General features: G+C 40.7%; 1 protein-coding gene across 5 annotated transcripts in view; it reads right to left on the bottom strand.

Annotated features, from left to right (window-relative positions):
* The window catches only part of SCHIP1 (schwannomin interacting protein 1), a 140,433-nt gene that overhangs the window by 15,897 nt on the left and 96,539 nt on the right, over nt 1–27,997 (bottom strand). For 3 of the 5 annotated variants that reach the window (XM_077753754.1, XM_077753753.1, XM_077753756.1), the window contains one exon: nt 13,444–13,562. In XM_077753754.1, coding sequence (XP_077609880.1) covers nt 13,444–13,562 — 119 coding nt within the window. Of the gene's footprint in view, nt 1–13,439; nt 13,563–26,591; nt 26,734–27,997 lie in introns of those variants that run through there. The other 2 variants (XM_077753755.1, XM_077753757.1) reach the window with 2 other exon arrangements.

Raw genomic sequence — 27,997 nt, 5'->3', positions numbered from 1 at the left:
CTAAGGCAATTGTTTGGTTTTTCTCAAGAAGCAGAGAAGGAACTTCCCATATGCCTGTGGATTTCAAACATGCCTTGCTCAGAATCTATCTGCAAGCAGAGAGGCCGTGAGAGCCTCTGGCCTGGCTCTATCATTTGTTGCTCAATATCTCCAATTAGTTTGTGACTGGGCCATTAAAATATGTTATTTCCATTTATTTTAATGGATCTTTGATGTATTATTCAAAGGCTTTATACATAATGAATAATCACTCATATTTCTATGAAGTATCTTTCTCTGTTTCATGAAACTTTCCAAAGGGAAGGAATATAAAATGTGGGCTGTAATTACCCAAAGGTAGCTGTAAACACATTGCATTTTTCTAAGGATTTGTCATAAAGAAAGGATGTGGGAACACTTGAGGTTTCAGTAAGCTCCAGATGTCCTGGACGGGTGACAGTGCCTCTATAGAATGTGCTGAGGTGGGTTAAAATGAGGTGCTGCTACTCCTTAATAAAAGACTTTCCCATCCCCAAACCCCAACCCCTTCCTCTTCTGTTACCCAGTATTTGTTATTGTGAAAATACTACTCTAAAATGCTATTTTTTCCTTTTACCTTAGTAGGATTGTGTTCATTTCTTTTGCTAGGTGGTGTGTAATTCATGTGATGATAATTTATTAGACTTTTTAAAAAGATTGGTATTTACATAACAGGTGTGAATACTGCTGGTCTAACATATACCATCGCATACACACCAAAGTACCATAAATGACTTTTACGTTAGAAAAGGGATATTTAGGGGCACCTGGGTGGCTCAGTCGGTTAAGCATCCGACTTCAGTTCAGGTCATGATCTCACGGTTCGTGGGTTTGAGTTCCGTGTCGGGCTCTGTGCTGACAGCTCAGAGCCTGGAGCCTGCCTCGGATTCTGTGTCTCCCTCTCTCTCTCTGACCCTCCCCTGCTCATGCTGTCTCTCTTTCTCTCTCTCTCAGAAATAAATAAAACATAAAAAAAAAAAAAAAGAAAAAGGACATTTAGCTGTTCACTCATTCATTTCAGGTAATAACATCTCTGAACTCCATGGCACCAGTAGGCGAGTGCTTTGGCCAGGGCATACAGTTTCTAGTTTTCTATAGTCCCCACTACTCCCTATTGCCTTTCATCTGGGCTACTTCACTCATTTATGTTTCTTGCTGACCCCTGAAGGCACTTTATAGTTCATGATCCCTATATTTAAAGTGGATGCATAGTTAGTAGCTGAGCCATGCACAAAACCCAGGGCTTTTAACAGGTACCAAGTGCTTGGATCATTAAATCATAACGTACAAATAGAAATGTGGTATATACAGAGTATTGGAAGAGAGCTCAAAAAATATCTAGTAGACACTCCGTACCTTAGATAGGAGAAAAGAACAATTTTACTACCTGGACATTCATTACTAAATAAGGTGTTAACCAAGAAGGGGGACTGAGCAGGACCTATAGAAGAAAGGAGGTCTTGGTGATGCGGGGGTGGGGAAAATAAATGCAGGAGAGGTGGGAAGGCCTACCTTCTAGCAGGCATGTATCCAGAGAAGTAAATGGTAGTTTCAAACTATGTGCCAAAGAGAGGACTGGGGAGAAGAGAGGACATCATGTCTCTTTATGTCCCGTCCTGACCCCACATCTTCTAGGACTCTGGCATTTAGCAGCTTTAAGGTGACTAGAGTGTAAATGGCCCTCTCTGTTTTTTTTCCCCTCCTAATTCTGTACATAATCTCTTTTTCTGCTCCCTTTTCCAAGGCTAGCTCTGGACTTTCCATCTGTACATGTCCGCATGATGGCTGGTAAGCATCCAACACCACATGGCCAAAGAGTTTTCTTACCACGATAGAAAAGGAGAACTAGCAGTCTCCAGCGTTTCTTTGGTGAAGTGTCACAGCCCCTGTATCCTAACCCGATTCTCTTGAGAGCTGATAAATACTTGCATTCCCCAGACAGCCGTTGGTTCTAATTTCACATCAATGTCCAGTTTCTTCACTAATGACCACTTAGATGTAATTCAATTTGGAATTATAGGATCTTCACCTTGGAAAAATGCATTTCAGCAGAAATATTTTCTACCATGAAGTGAGGACCAGAATGAAGCCTCTTCTTATACTAGAATAATGATGGAATGAAATAGTCCTCTCTTTTAGGTGCCAAATGTGATCTACTTAACATTTTAATCATAGCCAAATGATTTCTAAGCAATTTACGTTCTCAAATAAAAAGAGTTAACATTTTGGATCATCTACTATGTGCCAAGGCACTTCATATATATTACCTCTACTACTCAGATGCACATAAAATAAGCATTATGACCCTCATTTTATACATGAGAAAACCAAGGTTCAGAGGTTAAATTACACAAGGTCACAGAGCTGGTATTTTACTCTATCAGAGTCTGTTTTGAGAGGTCAGGGCACTTTAAGAAGGATAGAATAAATTCATGAATGGAAGAAAAAAGATGGAAAAAGAAGGCAACACAAAAACAAAACAAAAAACTGGAAACAATTCCAGTGTCTAACAAGAAGAGATTGATTAAGTATATTACGGTAAAATATATGATGGCCATTATGTAGCTAGTAAAAATATAATGATAGAAGAACAGTTATAAACATGGGCAAATGTTCCTGATATATTGTGAAGTGAAGAAAAATCAGGCTATAAAACAGCACATATAGTATGACTCCAATTTTGTAAACAACAATGTGAAGATATATTATGCATAGAAAAAATGGCAGGAAATATATCTAGATATATTTTGGTGAAAGGAATTCAGTTGACTTTGAATTTTTCTCTTCTGAGCTGCTCTGAGTTGCCATGTGTGGGCATTTAGCAAGAATTAAAAAGGGAAAAGGAGAGAGAATGGATGAATTGATTAGCGCTTGTGTGTTGGAGAAAAGGTGAGTAGGATTATATGTTTGACAGCTGGAAGAGGATGGTTGTGTGTCTGACTCAAATGGAGGCTCTGCGTGGAGCATGACTCACATATGAGTCAGGCTGGGCTTTTGTTCTTGGCAGGGGGCTGGGGACGGGAGATCCTCTTGAAAAACAGCAAGAAACATTTCCTTGTAAGTGAACGTTTCTGGAGATGGACTCTCTGATTCAACCGTTCACATCGCTTCCCTGCCCAGTGTGGACCCCATTCTCCCCCCTTGGATCTGCAGTAGATTACAGACTCGGAAGTAATTGATATACATTCAAATGTCTGTGTTTTTAAAGCCAGACTGCTTAATTACTCCTCTCGGCCCAGATGGAGTTTAAGCCTTGCATCCATCTGACCTGCTGATGAATTTCAGCGGCTGGAGATGAAGAACTGCTTGTTGCTTCCTGGGTTGGGTGATCATGTTCCTGTGTTTGGGGTAAAAACATGGCAGTTGGAGAGTCATGCCTGTGCATGTGTTTGAGGAGTATGCCTGGATTTGGTGACACTCTCGACAGCAAATTCTTGTACTCTCTTCAACAGTGAATCACTGCTTTCACCACTTTTTATGTTCATGTTTCAAAACATTTGGGGCTACCATTTAGGCTTGGTTGTAGAATAAGCTTTATCTCAAAGACATTCTCTTTCATGATTTAATGTGGGGTCACTCAAATTATATGCAGTCATGAAGAAGAATGCAGTAGATTTACTGAATTTCACTGATTCTGTGAAGCATGGTTGTTCACATTTTGCCGTTGTTAAAGCTGGGTGTCTCACAATCACAGCCACCCAGGGAGCTGGTGACATGACTGTTTCACTGAGCTGTAGCCCTCTCAGCCAACAAATCAGCTAAGGGTCATTAATGAAGGGGTGGGCTCTGGCAGTCCAGGTATTCATGCCCTCTGGTAAGAACAGGAAAGCTCCAGCATCAAAACCTGTGGATCAAGGGCTTGAAAGGTGATGCACAGCATTGTCCGATGGCACAGAGGGTGACATTGTGGAGAATAGTAAAGATGGACAACTCTGAGGGAAAGTGGTTAAATGAACAACTGAATTCTGAAAGTGGAAAGAGTATGGGACCATCTTACCCAATGTATCTTACACATTTTCTTTTTTTTTTTTTTTTTGTATGTACAGGACATAGGGGATAAAAAAGGATATCCAGATAAGTTTAGAGGGCTTCTTTCAGTAACTAAAATAACAATTCTAAGTGTTAAAGCGGCATGTATCACCATTCAATTGGCAGTGGTTTATCAAAATGTCTTCTATGGGTTTTTAATACATGTAATCATCTGGATGCGAATAATCTGACGGAGAGGCACCTGGGTGGCTCAGTCAGTTAAGCATCTGACTCTTGATTTTGGCTCAGGTCATGATCTCAGGTTTGTGAGTTCAAGCCCTGCATTGGGCTTAGCACTGACAATGCAAAGCCTGCTTGGGATTCTCTCTCTCTGCCCTCCCTCAGGCGTGCACTCTCCTCTCTCTTGCTCTTAAAATACATAGACAAGAAAAAAAATTTAAAGAACATTTTGAAAAGCAGAGAATCTTATAAGATTGAACAAAAGCACTGTGTTAAACCTCCAGATGACACAGCTTACTTGGGGTCAGTGGGAGTATTTTCTCGTGGCAGCGGATGCTTCTGTAAACTCTCAAAGGAGCCTGGTCTTCATGTGAGTTGCATGTGTCCAGACACATGTATGCGAGCACTGTCCGAAGGGAGCGTAAACCGCAGTAATAAAGTCACGACAACTTGTCAAAGATGATACTCCAATGAAAAATCATTCCTAGAAGCTCTTTTAATTAAACATTTAGCTGTCCACTGGAGCCATTTTTAAATATAAAATGCAGCCCTGTGGCCTTTTCCTCCCTGCCTCCCACCCTTTTGCAACGGCTCCGACAATTGAATTCTCATTGGTGATAATAAAAAAATTCATAAGACAGGGTACAGCTGGTTCTGCCTCTAGCAAGATGTCAAATTTCGCTTGCACAAAATTAATTGCACCTAATTAAACTGGGGTCATCGGCATTATTGTAAAGCGAGGCTATTTATTAGACAAAGAAAATTTCACAAATACCAATTTGCTTTTCTTTCGGGTTTGTGAAAGAGAAGAATTGCTTACATAATTAAATTTGTTTTGCCATTTTAATCTTATTACTCCTCAAAAGACCCGCTTCAAATCTTGCTTCACTTTTAAAACTCGTTGATATTCTAAAATATTACCTCCAAAAGTAGAGGTAATCCTTGAAGGAGGGCATAAAAAAATGATAGGTTTTCTGTAGGCTACCCAATTGTTTTTCAAATAGTATAAAAAATAATTTGTAAACTACTGTTTACCGTGACATGTATCTTGGAATTACTTACATGAAGGGTTTCCTAAGCAAATTATTAGTTCCATGTACGAGATTGAGATGAAGTTTCAAAGACATGCTACATGTTGTAAATAGGTTGTGACAGTACACACCTATTACTTCAAGGAAGATGCTACCGAAAGCAAATTCCACTGCGTTGAAGTAGACAACCTCATCCATGCTGGGTACATGTGACTACACTGCTTATTTCTTCCAGGAAATAGCACAAAAATTATTACTGTTTGAGACAAAAGGATGATTCACTTTCCTGGCAAAATGATGCTTGTTCAACTTGGGATTCTGTGGCAGATTACATATGCAGATTCTCAGTTCCTCATATTCAAAGCTCCCGTGAGTCAATTTCTTTAAAGCCTCTCTGGATCACTGTGTCCGTCCAGCTGATACAACCCCCTGGGCTATGGTGCCTCCCCAGCTCCTATCCCCAGCCAGTACACAAAAGAAGGTGGTAGGTATCTATTATTGGTCTTATCTTAGTCATTCACCAAGAAACCTACAAGATCCAGAAAGAAATGAGTGGGGGATGTTGGATGGTTGAGATGAGTAAATAGTAATCATTATTCAAACCAGCTGCTCAAAAGCTCTCTGGGGAATTTCTGTTTTTCATAATATTTACCATATTTAGAGAGAAGGGTAGAGCCTATTCTAGGCTACACCTTCCCATCGTATACATTATGAAAAAGACTGTATTTCTATTTATATGTATGCAAATAAAATCTATCTTGGAGTAGGATAAGAGGTAAGAGAGAGGTTTATTTTGTGGTTATTCTGAGAAAGGAGAATGGAGAGGGCTGCCCACATTTTCTCCACAATGTCAGATCAGGTTGTAATGTCTGAAAAATGAAAGGTTTCCTAGAGGACCATTACTAATGACCACTCTGTCTTCTGTTCTCATAGCAGCCAAGCCACTTTGAATTCCTTTAATAATACTGACTGTATAAACTCAGAATCCAAAATATAATGGTGATTCAAGATTAATGTGGTCAATAACAAATATTTTATAGCAAAGTATAATACTAGCAATAAGGGAAAAGGAGTTTTTTTTTTTGAGAACATGACTACACTGAATATTTCTTAGAAACCTATTTCAAAAATACAGTAGGTAATTCACTTTCCTCTTTTCCCTATAAGCCTTCATAAAGCTTTCGCTGAAACATTTTTAAATAGGAAAAAAATAACAAAGGTCATATAGTCTCAGTTTGAAAAGGCTGATTATGTGTGGATTAGCAAGTTTTAAAGAAAAAAAAGTGGCACTTCCTATATTTGCTACATTTCGGTATAAGTCAAATTTAATTAGTTGAGTTATGAAGCAATATAAAAAAGTCCTTTGCTACAGTATTAGGCATGAAATATCTTTACAGGATTATTGTAAACCTAGCTTACATTTAACAGCTTGTCACTCTTCTAAAAAGTGCTCTGGGAGACAGCACCAATTAGAAAAATTCAATGGGGCTGAAATGCAAAGGACAATTACAAAGGACTTGCACTTGCAGGAGCAGCTGAAAACAAGTCTTCGCAGAAGACCCTTCTATTACTTCATGATTTCTCACACAACATGTATGAAGTTAATTCCTATAGGTAAATGCACATTCTTTAAAATACATAAATAGAACTGCATTATTTTGCCAAAGGTCCCACTAACTGGCGTAGGTCTCGTCTTAAATGTAGGCTCAGCACTTCAGAATGCATTGCTTGGCCAATTAATTTTAAGCCCTTGGCCTCATTTAAAACTGAGTCCTGAGCTCTTTGGGGTCATATAGTCAAATAGATTTACCTGGTTCTGATTAGTTAATAATTGAACAAATGTACTCTGGTGCATTTTGGAGCACCGTATGAGTGGGCTTTAACGTTCTAACATCCTTCAAGTCCTTTTGTAAGAGGTGAGGTATTTCTAGCTCAATGAAAAATTTCAGGGATTGTAATAGGTTGGAAAAATAGGGACGGGGAACGTGGGTTGTTATACAACTGAACATTTCCCGAGGCTTTTCTCTTACATTATTAGTGGCAAGGGGGTGATGACAGTCTTTGCAGACTTCCAATTTACAGGGATAAAGTGATATATCTTAGAAACATTAAGTCTCATCAATTAGCCGTCATCTTAAAGGGTATCCGAAAAGTCATCGTGTTCTTACAGAGGATGATCTCATCCCAGAATGTGGAGATGAAACCATCTGAAACCAACCAACAAACAAAAAACCCCCACAGGATATAAATAGTACTCCTTATGGCAAGTCAACAAGTGTAGCTTGTTATGAGTGACTGTGAAATACATATATGTTTAGATAGCTGTGTCTCCCATGGGGGTAGATGACTCAGTGATTTTTCCAAGCTTGCTCTGTCTGAAGAGTTTCAGGTGGGCTTTGGGGGCATGCAGGGAGTGATGGAAAGAGGCAGTGAAGTGGAGGCTTGGTGAGGGGCACTGGAGGTGGGAGATACAGAGTGGCACTGAAAAGAAATGAGGGGGGAGGCATTCTCTGGGCAGGGGTATCCCAGGCCCTCTTCTTTGGTCATCCAGCAACAAAAGAGGATGACCTAGTTTTACATACCGGATTTCTGCATAGGATTTTATTTGAGAAGATACTTCAGCTATTAGAAATAATAAAAACTTGCATGAGACTTCTAGTTCAACATGGCATTTTGAACACGGGCATTTGTCAACTCACTCTTCTGAAATCCTAGTAAAATAATATTTAGGGAAGAAAGAAGGTACAAACCTCCATGGACAAAGAAAGTGGAAAAGGAGACAGCAGCATGCAAGAGGGTTTGAAAAAAATGTTGGTAGATAAAATGAGGATGGGTGAGAGGTACTTGAGTTAACATTTCCACTTGCTGGCTTATGCGCGGATGGCTGGTAGAGGAAGCCCATGCATTTATTTGCACTGCAGAGTCCAGACAAGCTCAGGTCCAGCTGAAGGTAGACAGGATTACACACAAAGAAAGACTGATTGAACAAACTGGAAGGACCATCAGACCCTCTGTTGGCCCCATCTACCTGTGGGCTGGCAGAATGAAGAAGTTTACTGTCTTGAGAGGTTGAATCAGAGGAGCTCTGAAATGGGGTGCTTGGACACAGCTAACACCCTTTACTGACATCAAGGGAATTAAGTAACATTCTATACATTGAACCTTCAATCACTCCCCTGCTAGAGTCTTAAAATACTGGCAGCCAGGCTCAAAACTCCTCAGGGCGAGGTTGGAGAGTGCTCTATGCATCTTACAGCCCATACTTTTATGTGGATGCTTAATGAAATAGTTGTATTTTTATTTGACCATTCTAAGGGAAAGTTAACCACTCTTTAATTCAACAAATATTTAGTGACTATCAGGCATTATTTAGGCAATAGTTATGGTGGTAAACAAAACAGAAAAAGACCTGCTTTCTTAGAGCCTATATTTAGTGCTAGTGAAAGACAAAGAATGGATTAAAATATGTACACATATACACACACACACATATGTATGTATATACATATATATGTATATACATATATATATCATATATAAAATATGATATCAGGTAGTGATAAGGACCACAAAGGAAAACAAATCAGAGTAAGAGGATACGTAGGGTAAGAGGAGAGAAAATGGTCAGGGAAGGTCTCTTTGAGGAAACAGTAGCCCAACCAGAGAGTTTGCCCAACAACATTTAGCATTTTATACTGAATTATTGACACAGAGAAATCAAAACAAAATATAAACTCAGAAAAAATCACGGACAATGTAGAAATCAGAAGAAAACATCTTAAACAATTTACCTAAAATTAATATCTACAGTAAAATGAGGAAGCATCATTTCAAGAATTTTTGAAAACTGAACACAAAATGGAAAAAGTCTTAGGAAAATACAACCCATCAGAGTTGACTCAAGAAGAAACATGTACAATCTTAAGATCATCTAAAAAGTGTAAGCAGTTAAAGCAAACAAAGTAAATAGCAGGCCCAGATGGTTATACAGGTGACAAACAGCATATTCCAATATTACGGAGACTTTTCTTAGACACTGAAAGAAGGAACAGTAGCCAACTTATCTTTAAGCCAGCACATCCCTGATACAAAAACGAGAAGAAAAAAATACTATGAGAAAAGAATACCGCAGACCCATGTCATTCATGAATATAAATGTAATAGTCCTAAACAAAATACTACAACGAAAATTCAATAGTGCCTGAAAAAAAAAAATCCAACCACTTTTGTTTTATACTAGGTATGCAAGGATTATTTAATATTTTAAACTATACATGTAATTCATTAATAGATTAACAGAGTAAATCATATAATGATCTCAAGAGATGCAGAAAAAGCATGTGATAAAATCAGATACCTATTCATGAAAAAAATTCTTTGTAAATTATGAATATAACAAAGCATAATTAACTGATAATGAGAAACATTAAAGAAAACCTAAAATTAACATCATCCTAAGTGAGAAAACATTAGAAGTGTTTCATTTAATATGAGAATGAGCTAAAGATTCTAACTACTACAATTTTTTAAAAATGATTATGTATTTTTGAGAGAGAAAGAGAGACACAGTGCCAGCAAGGGAGGGGCAGAGAGAGAGGGAGACACAGAATTCGAGGCAGGCTCCAGGCTTTGAGCTGTCAGCACAGAGCCTGATGCAAGGCTTGAGTTCACAAACTGTAAGATCATGACCTGAGCCAAAGTTGGACGCTTAACTGACTTAGCCTGCCAGATGCCCTTAAAAACTACTACCATTTTTAATTCTCAGTATATTGAGGTCCTAACCCATACAATAAAAGGAAAAAAACCCAAACAAACCAGGAATGAGTACTGGAGAGCAACACATGATAAACAAAGCTGTTCTTTTTTGGATGATACTGTTTAAAAATCCCAAAGAATCTATAGACAACTTTATGAGAGGTAACAGGATGGCAGACAAGTAATAGGAACAATATAGTGAAGTGGATGGATATAAGACTAGTATACAAAACAAGCTGCATTTCTGTTCAGCAGCAAAACAATGAAAACTCATTATAAAAGAGAATTTAAAATAATACCAGAATGTCAAGTATCTAGAAATAAGTATGACAAAAGATGTATAACATCTCTACATGAAAAATTATAAAACCTTAATAAGAAATATTCAATAAGATCTAAATAAAAGAAAGAAAGGCCATGTTCATGGGTAGGGAGATTTAATATTATAAAAATGCATTCTCATCTGACTTGATCTATGGATTCAATGCAATTCCAGTCAAAAATTCCAAGAGAGTTATTTTGTTGAACTTGATTAGATGATTTAAAATTTATATGGAAGAATAAAAAGCAAGAACAGTTAGCATATTTTTGAAGAAGAGGAAAGGGACTTGCCTGTCTAGATAGTAGAACTTATTTTGAGGCTACAGTAATTAAGACTTAATGGTATTGGTACAGGGATAGAAACACTAACTAATGAAATAGAATGTATTCCCATTAATGTATAGTATATACAGAAGTGGTCTGTCAGATCAGTGAGTAAAAGAAAGATTTTTTTAAATAAATAGGATGGGGAAAATGTTCATGTAAATGGAAAATGATGAAATCAGACATCTCCATAACCATATAAACTCCTGATTGATTACAGACTTAAAAGATCAACACTCTCAACTCTCAGTAGGGAATCTAGGTTAATGTCCTTTGGACCTTGGGGTAGAACATTTTTAATACAAGACACAGAAAACATGGACTATAAAAGTCTGATAAGAAGGAATTGTGGTCATTAAAGACACAGTAAGGAAGCAAAAAGACGGGCCACAACCTGGGAAAAGATACTTGCAATACATACAACATATTAAGGATTAGTATCATGACTATAAAATGTTGATAAAATCAGTTTTAAAAAGCAGAATGAATCCAACAGAAATTTGGACATAAGACCCAAATAGACATTTCACAGAAAGGGAAACGAAGATGGCTAATAAGCACAGTGAAATACAATTTGCTATCCATTCAATTACCAAAAACGTGAAAGAGATTGGCAATATCGGGTTAGAAAGACTATGGATCAACAGGATTTCTGACACATTGCCGGTCACAGTGTAACTTGTAATCATGTTGGAGGACACTTTGGGCATTATCTTCTAAATATGAACATTCACGTGTTTTCCCAGTAACTCTGTTCCCAGGTGTACACCAAAGAGAGACTTGCACATGGATAGCGGAGACATGTGTTTGTAAGTGTTTATAAGCAGCACTGTTACAAGAGCAAAACCTTTGAGACAAACTCAGTGCCTGTAACCAGAACAGTGGCTAGATAAACTGTAATATAGTCACACAGTGGAATATAATATAGCAGTCAAAACCATGGACTGGCACAAAGGGGAAAATGGAGGTAATTTTCATCTCAAGACAAACACTAAAGTTTCTCAAGTAATCACAGTTTACTACATGGTTCAATATAAATAATCTATGATCTTCATAATGTAAGCAGTGAACTGTTATCTGACCCCAAGTTATGAAACAATGTTAAAGGGAGGATGGGGGAAATACACAGGTTTGTCTGTGGGAGGGCTGTAAAAGACCTGAATTATAATTTTCTATAGCTGGTAGCTGGTAGCTGGTTGTTTAAAAGACTAAGAAAATAAGCATTTTACTTACAGATATATAGGCAAATTACCAAAAGAAACAGTCAAGGAGTTAAAAGTTATTGTTTCTGGAGAGTAGGACAACCTAGAGACAGATGGAACAGGTAACAGTTATCTTTATTTTGTGTTGTTATTATACACCTTGTAGTTATTGTTAATTTTACTTTCAGAGCCATGTGTGCGTGTGTGTGTGTGTGTGTGTGTGTGTGTAAAACTTTGATTTTTAAAAACAAAAACCTTCCATTTGGGCCAGATGAATATGACTTTGCTGAGCAGAGAGATGGCGTTTCTAGAAGCAATCTCTTTAGTGCTCTGGGGAATATTAAAGAAAAGCAGTAGAGATCTGTATGGTCAAATCTCCTCATTTTACAAAAATGAAGAAAGGGAGGCATGGTAGAATGGAATTTCTTAAAGTCTCAAAATGAGAAACCGACCAGGACTAATCCTCAGGTCTGCAGGTTCCTAAGCCAGGGCTCCTTCTGCCGCCTCCTTACTGGGAGTGGAAGGAGGTGCTTTCCGGCAAAGGGAAGGGTGGCCTTCTGGCTCTGGAATGACACGTGAAAAAAGTGAGGGGACCCTAAGAGACCCAATGGGCACCCGGCTGAGGATAAGACTCCGATCTCCATGTTTGAACCCACAGCAGTGACTCTTAAGTGTGTGTATATGGGAGCGTGAGGGTGCTTTCTGATTTTTGCTGATTCAGATGAGTCTCTAAGGATCAGACTAAAGTACAAGGCTTACTGAAAGCCAGATAGAATAGATTTAAGTAGACATTAAAGTGTCTAATTCTGGACATCACAGTAAGGAGAGAGTGGAAATTTGTTGGTTGAATAAATGCATAAACGTTATCATGTGTCTCCCACACCTGGCTTAACATGGTAAATATAGCCAGTATTTATACCAGGAGTGATTCATATGCATATTAAAGTTTGGGAAGCTCTGGTCTACAGCCCTGTCTTCTAGGTACAATTAGAATTTTAATATATCTTAACTGGAATTAAAAGCTATGCAAATGACCGATGGTAGCCTGAAATAAATTACAATAAATAAGCAGTGATATCCTGAAATAAATTAAGATAAAGGAATAATGCCTGGAGGACAGGTTAAGCACTGTAATAAACATCGAATGATCAAAGTGGGAATTGTATTTCTCAGTTACCGGCATTCACTGCAATCAAATGTTTCGGAGGGGGGTGATGCTGGATGCTTTGGAACTGCTTAATGGGAAATCTGGTGGTCTGCCACACTTCTCTAAACACCAGCCAGCTTGATTAAGAGTGTGGCTTGATTTCCCCATCACAGAGCAAAATCACAATTGTGTCTAGGAAAAAAAAATGAAATATAGAAATATGACCGCAAGTGGCTGGGTGAAAACTAAAAAGCAAAAAACAAACCCAACAGGTGGTGTGTGTGTGTTTGGGGGTCTGTCTAGAATCCAAATAAAGGTGGTAATATTATGGGAAAAAAATACTCAAGGGTTTAAAAGGTATCTTTTATTAAATGTATAGTCGGATGACAAAATCCATTAGGTACATATCAGAAAATCAACTCAAAAGAACACTCACCGAGAGGAAAGGCTTGGCTTCCCGCTTTTGCTACAGCTGGTATAAATTCCTGGGCCATCATCAAAGAAGCTTCCAAGTGCCAACTTCTGTCGGATAGATTCTCTCTCATTTTTCTGTGCCTAAAATTTCAGGAAAATAAAAAATGCTGATAAGTGGGCAGATACAGGACAACTATAGCCCAACTGCTAAGTTTCTTAGAACTGCAACCTTAGATGAAACATGAAAAGGCCACGGCACAAGAGCGTTTGAATTATGAAGAGCTGAAATTAAACCGATCTTTCCTGGTTTCCCCTCTACAAGCAATTTCAGTTCTTCAGAGCTTTTCATGATCACGGGTCTAGGAACTCAACATGGTGGTATAAAGTGATCTTCACCGGAATGGAACTAGATTATTTGGTGCCATAATCCTTCTTCTTCTTACCTGCTGGAGGAAAGTCGTGGAGGGCAAGCACTTTGTCCTAGATCAAATCACTTTTATCCCAAAGGTGGCCTTTTCCCGGATCGTGTCTTCTCTTCTGTATATCATCCCTTCAGCCTACTTTCTTTATTGCAAGAATATTAATTCATTCAACGAATATGCACTGAGCCCCTATGAGATGGCAGGTGCCACGTTACAATGCGGCACAGCCCATTGATTTCCTGGACACACAGCCCAGGATGGGTGATCGCAACCCCTGCCTGCATCTGGCTTATAGTCTTGACAAGGACTACTGTTTCTGTTTGAGAGTTATCCTTATCTCTCCAGGTTCAGAACACAAGAAGCCCTAACAAAGGGCCTGGAATAGCTGGAGGATTCTAACTGGGCCTATCTGTTTCACATTCTGAAGAGAAATCAGGTCGGTGTGCATAGGAAAAGGATGTGGGAAACTACACTACTGTGATAATTTGGATATGTTTACAACACTTGGCTTCCCATAAAAGTCCCATAAAAACTCACCATGCTGAACTTTTAAACCCTTTAAACAACAGGGGAGAAGATTAGAAATGATTTCCTTAGTTAAAAATAAAACAACTACAAAAACAAACATAATGAGTTAGCAATCCTGGGGTGAGAACGAGAGCTTGGGTTTCTGTTCTATGGCAGTGTCGTCGGATGTTCTGAGCAGCGGGCTGAAGACTCGGGTGAGCCAATGATATCATCAAATGCAGCTCACGTGACTGAGTGTGGCTGTGGAAGGCAAGACGGCCCTTGAACCGCCCAATGAGAAGTTCTGGAGCCACATCTGCTGCCACTGGTACCCAGAAGTTACACGTGAAAGCTCTGAGCTGCCACCTGAGCATCACTTATGTCAGTGATGAAACGCACAACCTGTTGGAAGGGTGGGCTGAAAACTGGCCTCATTTCACCCCCAAGTGAAGGCAGTGGACTATCGGTTAAGGCTGTTCTAACATGGTGGTTGGTAAGGTGTTCTAACATGGTAGCCACATGTGGCTATTTACATACTGATTAAAAATTAATGAATTAAAAGTTCAACTCCTCAGTTACACTAGTTACATTACAAGAGCTCACCATATTAAACTGAGCAGAATAAAATATATGACAGCACAGTGCTTCTAAGATAGTGGTTTTCAATTGCCAGCTTGGATAGGCTGAATCAGAATTTCCTGCAGTCTTTTTCTTTTTTTTAACGTTTTTTTTTTACTTATTTTTGAGAGAGAGCGAGCGAGCGAGCATGAACAGAGGAGGGTCAGGGACAGAGGGAGATACAGAGTCTGACATAGGCTCTGAGCTAGTTGTCAGCACAGAGCCAGATGTGGGGCCTGAACCCATGAACTGTGAGTTCATGACCTGAGCCCAAGTTGGATGCTTAACCGACTGAGCCACCCAGGTGCCCCTCCTGCAGTCTTTAAAATACACACCCCAGACTCCAGCATCAGATATTTAGCTTAAATAGGTTTGCGAACTTCTAGTTCAAGGACAGCTCATCTCTGTTCTCCTTTTCTTTCATATTTAAAATTTTTTCTTTAAAGTTTATTTATTTTGAGAGAGAGAAAGAGAACAGAGGGTGAATCCCAAGCAGGCTCTGGACTATCAGTGCAGAGCCTGATGCAGGGCTCGAACTCATAAACCAGGAGATCATGGCCTGAGCCCAAGTTGGACGTTTAACCAACTGAACCACCTAGGCACACGCCCCTCTTTCACATTTTTTAATCCATGGAAACCATAGCGTTCTATCAACTCTCAAACTTAGTGATTATATCTGTAGCTATTTATGCAGATAGCCCTCCATTTTGGCATGTACCAATGGAACCGTGTCACACTTAAGAGCTATAGTGCATGTGTGTGCAGAGCCTGGAGCCTGCTTTGGATTCTGTGTCTCCTTCTCTGTCTCTGTCCCCTCCCCTGCTCATGATCTCTCTCTCTCAAAAATAAATAAAACATTTAAAAACTTAAAAAAATAAAAATCACTCATAAATCCACCACTTAGATACAGATCACTGCTAACATTTTGGGCTTTTTTTGAGAGAGTTCTTTTTAGTTTTTTATCTTATATGTGTATTTTTTTCCTTTTTATAAAATTGGGATCATATTGTTTATTCATTTAAGACTTTCCCTCATTTAATATTTAATATTCTTTAAAAACATAATTTATAATAGCTGTATATCATTCTGTCCTATGGAGTTACCTTCTATTGTTAGCCATTTGGGTTGTATCCAATTAAAAATACCACAGAAGTCTGCATTTTTACATAAATCCCTGCCCACGTGTCTGATTCTTTCCTCAGGATAAGTTCCTGGAAGTGGAATTACCAAATCAGCTGAGTGTGAACATGTGTTGAGGCTCTTGACACATTTTGTCACATTGCTCTGGAGAAAAGCTGTTCCAATTTACATGCCCAACAGCAACGTAAAAGGGTGTGGCATTCACTATATTCTGGCTAACACTGAGTACTTTCACTGAAAAAAGACTTCTGTTGTTTGATAGTCAAAAAGTGGTATTCTTTTTGTTAATATCCTTGATTACCAGTGATATTAAATATTTGAAAAATTTTTAGTTTCCATACTTGCTTTTCTCTGAATTACTTCTAGCTTTGCATATTTTTCTATAAAGGTCTGAAATTTTTATAGTAGGCATGTTATTAGTCCTTTTGAGATAGGTGTTAAGGTAGCTAAGCAATAGCTGCTTCTCTAAAGTGTTGTTGACAGCTTTGTGCATGGAAAGCTCTTCCGAGTCTAGAGGTAAAGGATCTCACTGGATGTTGGAGGATTAAATGAGAACATTATGGAAACTGCTTAGCAGCAGCAGTAGTGGTGGTGATGTAAATATATGATAAATGGTAGCTATTATGGTTAATCCTCCAACAATTTCTGCTTTGAAGATGAGGAACTGCAGGGTGAAGGAAGTTTCCCCTACTATTAGACAGAAGAGCTAGGATTCAAGTCTGTCTTTCTGGTGCCAAATCTTTCTGCTCTTCCACACTGGTGAGTGAAGTGTCTGGGCAAATAATGGTGGCTGCCATGTTGGAGATATGATGTAGGACTTACGAGTTATGGATCTACTTCTTTCCTGAGATGGGTGTCACGTATTCTCAGAAAAGGAGAAAACACTTGACTGAAAAATATACACACCAAGACCCAATCATAACTGCAGATATTTACAAAACAAAAAAACCACCTTCTCATCAGAGCCACTCTCCTTGACACCACTGCTTAATCTTCCTTTTGGAACAAATGCCATTCCTAACATTTTAAGTAACTATGATTCAACTGACTGGTAAAAACAGTTTTTCTCTTAAAATTCAACAATTGGAACTATTTTCCTTTCTGTTGCCCACATGTGTAGAGTTTGTGTGTGTGTGTGTGTGTGTGTGTGTGTGTGTAGTTTCAAAGTTCTTTTGTTCTCTAAGAGAATTATACCTCCAGGGCAATTATGTCCTCCATCCTCCTAAAGCCCAGATGTGCCTCAAGGGAGGAATGGGGAAGTGTACAGGGAAAGGAAGAGGCTGACTCAAAACTACATTGTTTGGCTGGGTTTGTGGCATGTGGAGCCATGTCCACTCCTAAAATGGCCTTGGGAAATAGCCTCTCAAAAGTTAGACACCGAAAATTCATATCTGCTTGCAAAAAGCAAACGGGCGACTGAGAAATGGTGGCTCATCGCTGTGAGGCAGAAAGCCTATTCCAGACCAAGAGAAGAGTAAAAATGTGCTTAGAAAATCACCATTGTCCAGCCATAGGCAGTTAGTTTTTGTCCTCGCCTGTCGCTGAATTCCCTACTGCCACCCCCTGTGCCCAGGCAGATAAGACTCACAATGGCTTTTGAGGGTACCATGTGAACCACGATCTCAGAACACAGACACTTTCTGAACCCACACACCGATGCTCAGCCTCTCCCCCTGCGCCATTGTTCTGCTGCGGTTACCCAAGCTTGGCAAGAACAAAGACGGGTGTTTGGTAAAAGAAGTAAGAAGCAAAATGTCCTGCTAGAGTAGATACTGTCCATCTCCAAAGCTGGTATGCCCCCAAGTCCTTCCCATAATTTCTTCAGGATGCAGCGGGACCTGTCCCTTACACACTGATACCATTAACAAGTCCCCCCCGCCGACCCTGCCTTCACCCCTCTGCCCAGTTCACCTTGCTAGCAGCTTCGTGGTGTCTCTGGTTTCCGAAGCCGGGGCTGCCTAATCTTTCACCTGCTGACCTGCACGTGAATTTATAAATGNAAGCATCCAACTTCGGCTCAGGTCATGATCTCTCAGTTCGTGGGTTTGAGTCCCGTGTCGGGCTCCGTGCTGACAGCCCAGAGCCTGGAGCCTGCTTCAGATTCTGTGTCTCTCTCTCTCTCTGACCCCTGTTCATGCTCTGCCTCTCTCTGTCTCTAAAAAACGAATAAATGTTAAAAAAAAATTAAAAATAAATGGAAGACTGGGTATCATCTCTGTTTCTAAAATTTTTTTGACACACTGTATTTTTGTGGGGTCACCAGGTCTCTCAGGAGCACGCTTTGGGAAATAACATCTTAAACCTAAATCCAGCTGATAGTCAGGACACCGCAAACAGCTGCTTCCTTCTGACTCCTGCACAGATGATGAAACCCACGTAGCCGGAAATGGCCTGTCTGATTAAAAGGAAGGAGTTCCTTAAACTCCCCAAAGGAGGAAGACGTTTAAAGAAGTTTGGTCTAGAAAATCAGAGGACCTGATTGATGTGAATGGCAGAGGAGTCTGCGGGAATAATGGCACACATAAACTTGGAAGCCTGGATTTCACTTGTGGGAACGGGGAGTGGGAGAAAGAAAACTGTTTCCCCCAATTTCCTGTCTTCCATCTTTTCCCGGGATTGATCTTCCCCTCATCCCCAGTTCCATTTGTTTCTTACTTTTACTTGTTCATCATGAGAACAGAAAAAACCTTTTATTATTGGATGTGCTTGTTACTGGTTTTCTAATGCTAACCGTCTCAGTACTCAATTCATTTCTAATCCCGGAAGATACCACTTCTTGCATCCTCCTTTCTGCCCTGCTAAGTTGCTACCTGGTTACTGCTTTCATACTTCAGGGTGTATATGGATCACCACTGAGGAAAACTTCCTAAGTACTGGGGACTGTGTTATTCCCCAAGCAGATGACGACCCTGCCCCCCACCCCCCATACGGCCCATAAAGAAACTCAGGATGCCAGGAGGTTGCTGCACCAGCGGTATGCCACGTGGAGAACTGCACAGGAAGGCACGTGTACAAAGTGGCCCGCGGCCCCCTCTCTGTCACAAATTTCTTTAAACTGGTAGTTCTCAAGCTTGATTACGCATGAGAATCACCGGAGGGCTTGTAAACACATAGACTTCTTTTTCTAATTCAGAAGGTCTGGGGTGCGGCTGAGAAAACACATTTTTTAACAAGTTCCCAGATGTTGCCGATGCTGTGGATGCAGAGACTTTGAGAACCATGGCTTTAAGCAATTGAACAGATCAAGTAGCAGGATGGAACACAGAGTCGGTTCTCCTCTAAGGGAGCACAAATCTGTTCCAGGCGGAACGGCCAGGCTCTGGATCCAGGTGGATTTCATCATCTGTGGCCGCCTGGCCTTGCCAACGCCTGGCCGGGATGCCTGTTTTGAAGCAATTAATGAACCCCTTGCTTCAGTGCAATCTATTGCTTAGTGATGTCGGCACCATCCCCATTAGCATCATCCACCAGGGAATGCAGCTGGGATTCTGGAGCTCCCTGTGGAAAAGCACTTTTCTTATAGGAAAATAGCAGTCACTCTTGTTTCTCTCCTCAGCTTGTAAGGAAGGCAGTTTTCCTCTAACATTTGCGGGCAACATTCCAGTGCGGAGGAGTCTGGGGCTGTTAAACACTGGGAACCAGAAGTACAGAACTCATTTGTTAATTAGGCAAATTGTATTAATTTTCTTGAAAACAAAATAATCAAAAAGAAAACCCGCATATACGGATACTAATTATTTTCTTTCTGAAACAGCCATGGGTTTGCCACAAGATCAAAATATGAAAACATCATTCTACAAGAAAATAAAGTGTACTCTTTTGAATGTCAAGTGCATAAGTACCTGCACGGTGCAGATTTTTAAAATTTTTTTTAAGTTTTTGCATCTTATTTTATCCTCTGGGAAGAGCTTTTCAATTATTAGTGGAAACACAAGTTAAATAACCTAGTGTTTTTTCCGTTGTATCACTGAATGGATACACTGTGGGCATTTTCTTTTCAGTTTATATTTCTGATGCTTTCCACTAATCGATCCAGAAAGATTCCCTGAAATGCTGTTGAAATCTCACCTTTGCATTCTTGCACTGAGCCGCCTAAACAAGCCCTCTGGACTAGATGTCAGGCCGGGCTGTCGGGCAGTGTGGAAGCCTGGGTTCGGCTTGCTTAGCATCAATACTCATGAGAAAGTTGTCCTTGGGTACCTCAAGTCCAGGATGGGAACCCAAAGGGAAGGACTGTATGGTTCAGGGCCTTTGGACACTTATTTTACTTGAAAACTGCTTGACATTAAAAGTGCTGGGATGCCAGTCCAGAGGAGAGAGACGCTTGTTTACAAGAAGCCAACCGTGAGGATGGCTTTGCCTAGTGACTGCCTTACTTCTCGTGCTACAGGGAGATAATGAGGCAGAAGCAGAAGGACACAAGTGCTGTTGAGCGAGTCCCTAACACTCGAATGCTCTTAACTGTTAAGGACCGGGGAGCAAAGGTATTTCACCCTCGGTGGGTTGAAGTCTAGTAGCCAATAACTGGCTGAATGGGAGCTCTGGTGAAGGTAAAGGAGCCCCAGGTGCAATCCACAAGGATGACAAAGCAGTGGAAGTGTTTCAACATTAAACCCTGTGGGGATACCGTTGGAAACAAAAGTCTTCCTCCCCTATGAGCGGTATATCCAAAACAGGAACTTGTGGGAGCATCTTGAGCTTTCTCATTCTCACAGGATTGGCTACAGAGAGTATTTTTTAAAGTTTTTTAAAATGGTTATTTATTTTTGAGAGAGAGAGGCAGAGAGAGAGGGAGACACAGAATCTGAAACAGGGTCCAGGCTCTGAGCTGTCATCACAGAGCCCCCACATGGGGCTCGAACTGATGAACTGCAAGATCATGACATGAGCCGAAGTTGGATGCTTAACTGACTGAGCCACTCAGACGCCCCCAGAGACTACTTTTTAACACGGGGTCAGTGTTGTCTGGGAACTCCTTCTAACAGGTGACATTTTAGAAGCCTTAAACAACCACTGTCATTCAGTATCACAGTGAGAACACAACAGTTGAAAACACCTACTGCATGGTTATGAAATAGCCCAACCTCAATCAACTGCAGGGAAGCTGATGTTCGTAATTTTCCATGTCAGTGTGGACTTAGGATCTGGGAGACCTGAACACAGGAGTGACCAGAAAGGAGGAGGGAGTTCAGGTGATTTGGGGTCAAGAAGACCCAAGTTAACATTCTGACTCGGACGTTCACTAGTGCAACTTATAGAAACTCTTTAAGCCTCAGTTTCTTTTTCTGAAAAAAGGAATAACAATACCTATTTTATAGGTTGTTTAAAGGATTAAATGAAGTACTATACAGAAAGGACCTGGCACAGTGCCTGGCCCAGAGAGAAACTTATTAAATAGTAGCTGTTGTGAACACTAGAGGGAGGGGCTGGGGAAGCTGGTGGGAAGAGCGGAGAAAGGGATAAAAGCCAGCAAGGTGCACAACAGGCAAATCTATAAAGACAGAAAGTAGATTAATGGTCATGGGAAGAACTGCTAAAGAGTACTGGCCTTCTTTGGGGCGGGGGTGATGAAAATGTTCTGGAATTAGTTGTGTTTTGCACAACCTTATAAATATACTAGAAACCATCAAAATGTACTCGAAAAAATGGTGAGTTTTATGGTAAATGAATTATATCTCATACAGAAGAATCACATCTCAGAAAAATAAACCACACCTACAAAGGTAGCTCGCATACGATATATCTGGAAAATCTAGTTACCTGAAACAACCCACTCCCCGACCAGCCTGGCTATCCGACGTGTGCCAACAGGGCGATAGGGTGGAAAGAACCCTGAACCAGGAGCCAAGAGGCTTCATATTTATAGCATCTAAGACCAACCAGGCCAATTCCTCCCGTGAAAGAATAGGAGACTCTGGCCCAGAAAGCTGAAAAGATTGTCCCCAGGTGGCCGAGGTGGGGCTAGGCTCCAGGGTTCAGTAACTCAACAGTTCTTCAAGCGTATTCAGCCCTTAGAGGCAGGAAGACGTGAGGGTTAATGGAGGTCGACGGCTGCTTTTCCTCAGTAATTGTGTGGGGAGGGCAGAGCTCTTGTCTGGAATGGCAGCTGGCATTCTGTGTTCCTGTTTATTGCAGTTTATCTCAAGCAGTCATTTCCATTCACCTTTTAAAAAAAACATGAGGCGCAGCTGTGGCTTCACTTTAAATATTGTTCCTTCCAGCCTTTTAATTTTTTCACGGGCTCCTCCCTAATCTTTCACCATAATTGGATGCACAACACCAGAGACAGCACCTCGGAAAAACAAAGCGAGCAAGCTGGCTTCCCCAGCCTCTGACCACACACGGCCCGGTCCGCAGCTCCTTCGGCGAGGAGTAGCCTGGGGACAGACCAGCGTCGAGTGTCTGCTCTGCTCTGCAACAGAGTGGCAGCCAGTCTTCTTGGTTACATTTTCTTGATTTCCTTTCTCTGTCTCCATCAGTGTGGCTGGATCTTTCCCTGGGTCTGAGACGGCACAGGCTGCACGCTTCTCAGGTCCACACTGGTTCTGACCATTCTTCCAGGCAGCATCAGTCTGTCTGCTTATTTGTTCGGGTACCTGCCCACGTGGACTGTAAGCTCCTGGAGGCAAAGCCCAGAGTCCCTTCTGGGATCCTGGCTCCCCACGCAATGCCAGGGACAGAGGGGGACTCTTATGAGTGATGGTGGAGGGATCAGGACATAGATCCCGTGCTGCGGCCACTGTGGTCCTGAGGACAAGCAGCTGCAGGTCTCTGTCAGAAGGTCAGAGGTTGCTCGGAGTGTGGTGGGGCAATAATGGCCTGAGCACACACCCCTGAGATTCTACCACCGTGCAGGCTTTCGTTCCAATATGCTAAGGTGTGTTTTCTGTTGAGGACAGTTTTACTACTAGTACTCAGTAAGCCAGCGGTCCTTAATGAAACATCTTTCTTATAATCAGCATCTTCCCCAAGGAATAGGAACAGAAGTGTGCTCTTTTCCTTGCTTTGCCAAGGTGGAATCTAATTTTAGTTATCAGAAAGTGACCTTTCCCCCTGAAGGCTGTTTGCCTGACTTTAAAACAACCTTGCAAAATAATCCCTATACACATGTGGCATTTATTAGTGTGACTGGTAGAGGAAATTCTATTGTACCTAGACAGGGGTATACCAATTTTCCAATTGTTTTTGACAACAGACCTCAAAGTGACAGGAAGTAAAAGAAGGGATTACTAAAACTTCTATACTTAAAAACATTCTATTTAAAAAATATGTATTTGTGGGAGTGCCTGGGTAGCTCAGTCGGCTAAGCGTCCAACTTCAGCTCAGGTCATGATCTCAGGGTTTGTGGGTTCGTGGGTTTGAGCCCCGCTTTGGGATCTGTGCTGACAGCTAGCTCAGAGCCTGGAGCCTGTTTCAGATTCTGTGTCTCCCTCTCTCTGACCCTCCCCTGCTCACGCTGTCATTCTCTCAGAAATACATAAAACATTAAAAAATTTTTTTAAATATGTATTTTGTGTATAGGTTTTATATATACAAAATATATATTTATAGTAGGATATATGTATAACTTATCAATAAAATAGATATATATTAGACGTATGGACTCAAAAACATTTTACTAATAGATCCAAGGTCAAAAAAGCTTATAGACCGCTACTTTATGGCATCTAATTTAATCTTCTGTTTAGTCAACCAAACAACAAAAACAACAGAAAAACAAAAGGAAGATTTGATTTAGGAAAAACGATTTTTATGTGAGGTAAATGTTGTCCTATTCCGTATTTATTTATTATGAGAGAGAGAGTGAGAGCGAGCAAGTATGAGCCAGGGAGGGGCAGAGAGCCAGAATTCTAAGCAGGCTCCTCGCTGTCAGCACTGAGCCTAATATGGGGCTCAAACTCACAAAACATGAGATCATGACCTGAACGCAAACCAAGACTTGGATGTTTAACCAACTGAGCCACCCAGGTGCCCCAATCCTATTTTTTATATATATATATATATATATATATATACATACATATATATATAAAGTTTTTATTTATTTATTTTATTTTTACTAAAGTTTTTATATATGTATATAAAGTTATATATATATATTAAAGTTATATGTATATATTAAAAATTTTTAAATGTTTATCTTTGAGAGACAGAGAGCTAGAAAGAGAGAGAGAGAGCAAGAGAGCGAAAGCAGAATCAGGGGAGGGGCAGAGAGAGGGAGACACAGAATCTGAAGCAGGCTCCAGGCTCTGACCTGTCAGCCAGAGCCAGACATGGGGCTCAAACTCACAACTCCAAGATCATGACATGAGCTGAAGTCAGACACTTAACCAGCTGAGCCACCCATGCGCCCCAATCTTATTCTTTATATTTTATTTACTTATTTAAAAAAAATTTTTTTTAATGTTTTATTTATTTCTAGGAGAGAGAGACAGCATGAGCAGGGGAGGGTCAGAGAGAGAGGGAGTCACAGACTCTGAAACAGGCTCCAGGCTCTGAGCTGGCAGTCAGCACAGAGCCCGACACGGGGCTCGAACCCACGAACCGTGAGATCATGACCTAAGCGAAAGTCAGACGCTTAACTGACGAAGCCACCCAGACGCCCCTTATTCTTTATATTTTAAAGAAAGCATATGCTGCCCTGCTTCACTAGAATTTCTTAATAAAATTATCAATAGTGGGCATTTTTTTTTAGCATAATGAAGTCTTCAGAGTAACCAATATGTACATTAATTTGAAAGAGAAAGACCTTTGCTGAGAAAAGTAGTTAAAAAGCTGAAATGACAAGGGAACAACTCTCATGTTTGGGGTCCAGAAAAATATACATTGCTCTCTGCGTATCCTACATATCTAGAAGTTTCACCTAGCAGCCTTTTGTATTCACCTATTAGATACTATTTTTTTTAAATGCCATGTGGCATTCTACTGCCTTCGTTAGATAACAAATTACACAATGCAACTCTGTCTTGTTGTTGATGTTTTAAAGCTACTTGAGCCTCACATGTTTGTCATTTTAGTCAGTGCTGTATCAGGTTGCTGGCATATCATCGCTTGCTCATTCCAGGCATGCGGGCTCTCTCAGTTGTTTCTAAGGAGGAAAAAACTACAGTGGACATTACTCTATTGTTACTGCAACAGCCACAGGATGTCTTTCATTTTTCCTAAGTGCAAACTGACCTACACTTTTCTGCCTGAGAAATGGTTTGGCTGGGACCAGTCCTCTGGCACTGAAAACAGGCAATATGAGAAATGTGCACTTGTCTTCGTGGCTGGGTAAGCGACTGACTCCGATTGCTGACTGTCCTATGCCTCTTTTGCACACCCGCGTCTGGCAGGAGGGGACAGTGGAGAGGTGTCAGAGTTTCAGTGTTCTGCACACTTACCACCTTGGGCACTCACTCCTTTCTTGCAGAATGCAAAGGGAGAAAAATGCATAGGGCAACATGGTAGGTCATTGAAGCCTCTTTTACATATTTAAGTTTCAGGTTCCGGAGAATAGAGCATGAACTATTGTGACCTGCTCTAAGGAGTAAAAATACCCCCCCACACATACACAATTTTGTGTATCAGATATAAAACACCAAACTACATTATTACACTCAAGGAACTATCATGAGAGAACTTTCTATATCTTACTCCGGGGGGAGAGAAGTTAATGGCATACTTGATCAAATTAAAGATTGAGCAGCAAGTTTTGCTGTTCTAGGAGGATATACTAACTAATATTTACCTCTGAAGGAAAAGAGGTCTTACTTTCCAGTCCATGATGGAAGGACTCTTATTCTTCATACTGTGCGGAGTCGTGACCTACGCTTGACTTGTGGACAATAATGAGGGGGAAGGACATAGTATGTGTTTAGCCCTCTGTGGACAGACAAGCATATACTTGTAGTTTAATTTCATGACCTCACCCATATAACTAAAGCTATTTTTACTTGGGCCTGTTATTACCAGACAACTACCAGATAAAACATTCCAAAAATATATTTACTGCCTTTCAAAAGGAAAGGTTAGCAAAGTATTAGCAGACACTATTCAAATTTTTCAAAACCCCACACTTCTCTTAAAGTGTATTTTTCATTGTTAGAAAAGTCAAACTTAGAAAGATAGGTTAAACATTCCAGTAATTATTTACTGCGAGTAAACTATCAACATACATCAAAAATTTTAAAAATGATTCTTTTACTTAAACGAGACGGCCTAGCAACTAAACGCAGGATAGAAAATTTTCAACTTCAGAATAACAACGTGTATTCCAGTTACTGTTTATGAATTAATGAATATTAATGAACACAAGCTGGGAAAGGCAGAAAGCAGCACCCTCCCAACGTAATGCATCCACTTCTGTGCATTTAGCTTTCCTGAATATATTATGGCAATGGCCACTGAGTGTGGAATTTGGCCACTCCTCAAGGGTGATCTTTCTCTCAGTTAGAAAAATGGCCCGATTGTTTACAAACAAAAGAGCTCTCCCCCCCCTTACCTTTTTATAATTCCCCTCCATATCCAATGGGGATTCTTGGCTGATGATGTCATCCATTCCATCACTGTCCAAATTCATCCTTTAACTCTTTAGAATTTCACTTAAGAAATAACCTCCCATGAATTCTGATAGGCTGACGTGCCAAGTGCCCAGTACTCTGCTTACTGCTCATGCTGACACTGAGAGCCAGCTAAGAGTCTGTGCCTGGCTGTGCGTGTCCTTGCCCCTGCTCTGTCCCACAGACACCACCCTGCCCGGCCTCCCTGGTCTGTCCTGAGCTCTGCCACGGGGGCAGCTGCTGTTTTCGAGGCTCACGCTGCCTTGACACTTGGCTTGTGAGTGTCCAGCCTTTCCCACCATACACTGTCACCTTCCCCTGAATGGTCCCGCCTGGATTCCTCTCCACGGCACCGTGCTTACTCCCAATCAAGGAAAAGCTGATTCAACTCCCCAACTCCCCAGTTGAGGGCTGAGTGTGGCTAGGAGCCCTGAGAAGAAACCAGCAACCTTATTCTGAACCAGGGTGGTGTGTGGGATAAAAATAGATGCAAAAACCCCAGCCTCCCAGACTTCAGTAGTGAGTTAAAAGCCGGTATCCTGTGACAAAACGAAAACTGTGCGATTTAAAGGCTAACCTGTAAGACAGATGTTTGCTTCCTACCCCCACACCCCCTCTTTTTCCTATAACCGGTAATTTCTTAAAATCAGATATAAAAATCTCATCTTCTGGTAGTAGACCCAGCACAAGGATAAAATTTATTTCCAACGCAGAGAAGGACCCCTCTGCCTCAGGATCAGCGCTTTGTTCTATCAATATAGGCAAGAGAAAAAGATCCATCAACTTTTTCTTTACAATCCAGCCCGTGGCGGGCTTTTTCACAAAAGAGAACGTTCCTTTCGGCTGCTCTCTTTACCCTTCTCACATGGCTTTTGTTTTTTTACTGGCTTTACGTTCAGAGGTGGAAAAGGCCCATAGCTGGAGGATGTTTTGCTGCAAGAAGCAGACAAACGGAAGTGCACACACCAGCACATATTCATTATTATTCAATTACTACTACCATAAACTAAAAATATACCCACTATTTATTTATTTTTTTTTAAATGTTTTTATTTATTTCTAGGAGAGAGAGAGAGAGACAGCGTGAGCAGGGGAGGGTCAGAGAGAGAGAGGGTCACAGACTGAAACAGGCTCCAGGCTCTGAGCTGGCAGTCAGCACAGAGCCCGACACGGGGCTCAAACCCACGAACCACGAGATCATGACCTAAGCGAAAGTCGGACGCCTAACCGACTAAGCCACCCAGGCGCCCCTATACCCACATATTTCAATAATAACACTGAATGCAAGTGGGCTGAATGCTCCAATCAAAAGACATAGGGTAGCAGAATGGATAAAAAAACAAAATCC

The sequence above is a fragment of the Crocuta crocuta genome, unplaced genomic scaffold (assembly GCF_008692635.1).
Source record: "Crocuta crocuta isolate KB4526 unplaced genomic scaffold, BGI_CrCroc_1.0 scaffold761, whole genome shotgun sequence".
NCBI lineage: Eukaryota > Metazoa > Chordata > Mammalia > Carnivora > Hyaenidae > Crocuta > Crocuta crocuta.
The sequence above is the reverse complement of the archived record's forward strand: the minus strand, read 5'-3'. Positions and strand labels throughout refer to the sequence as shown.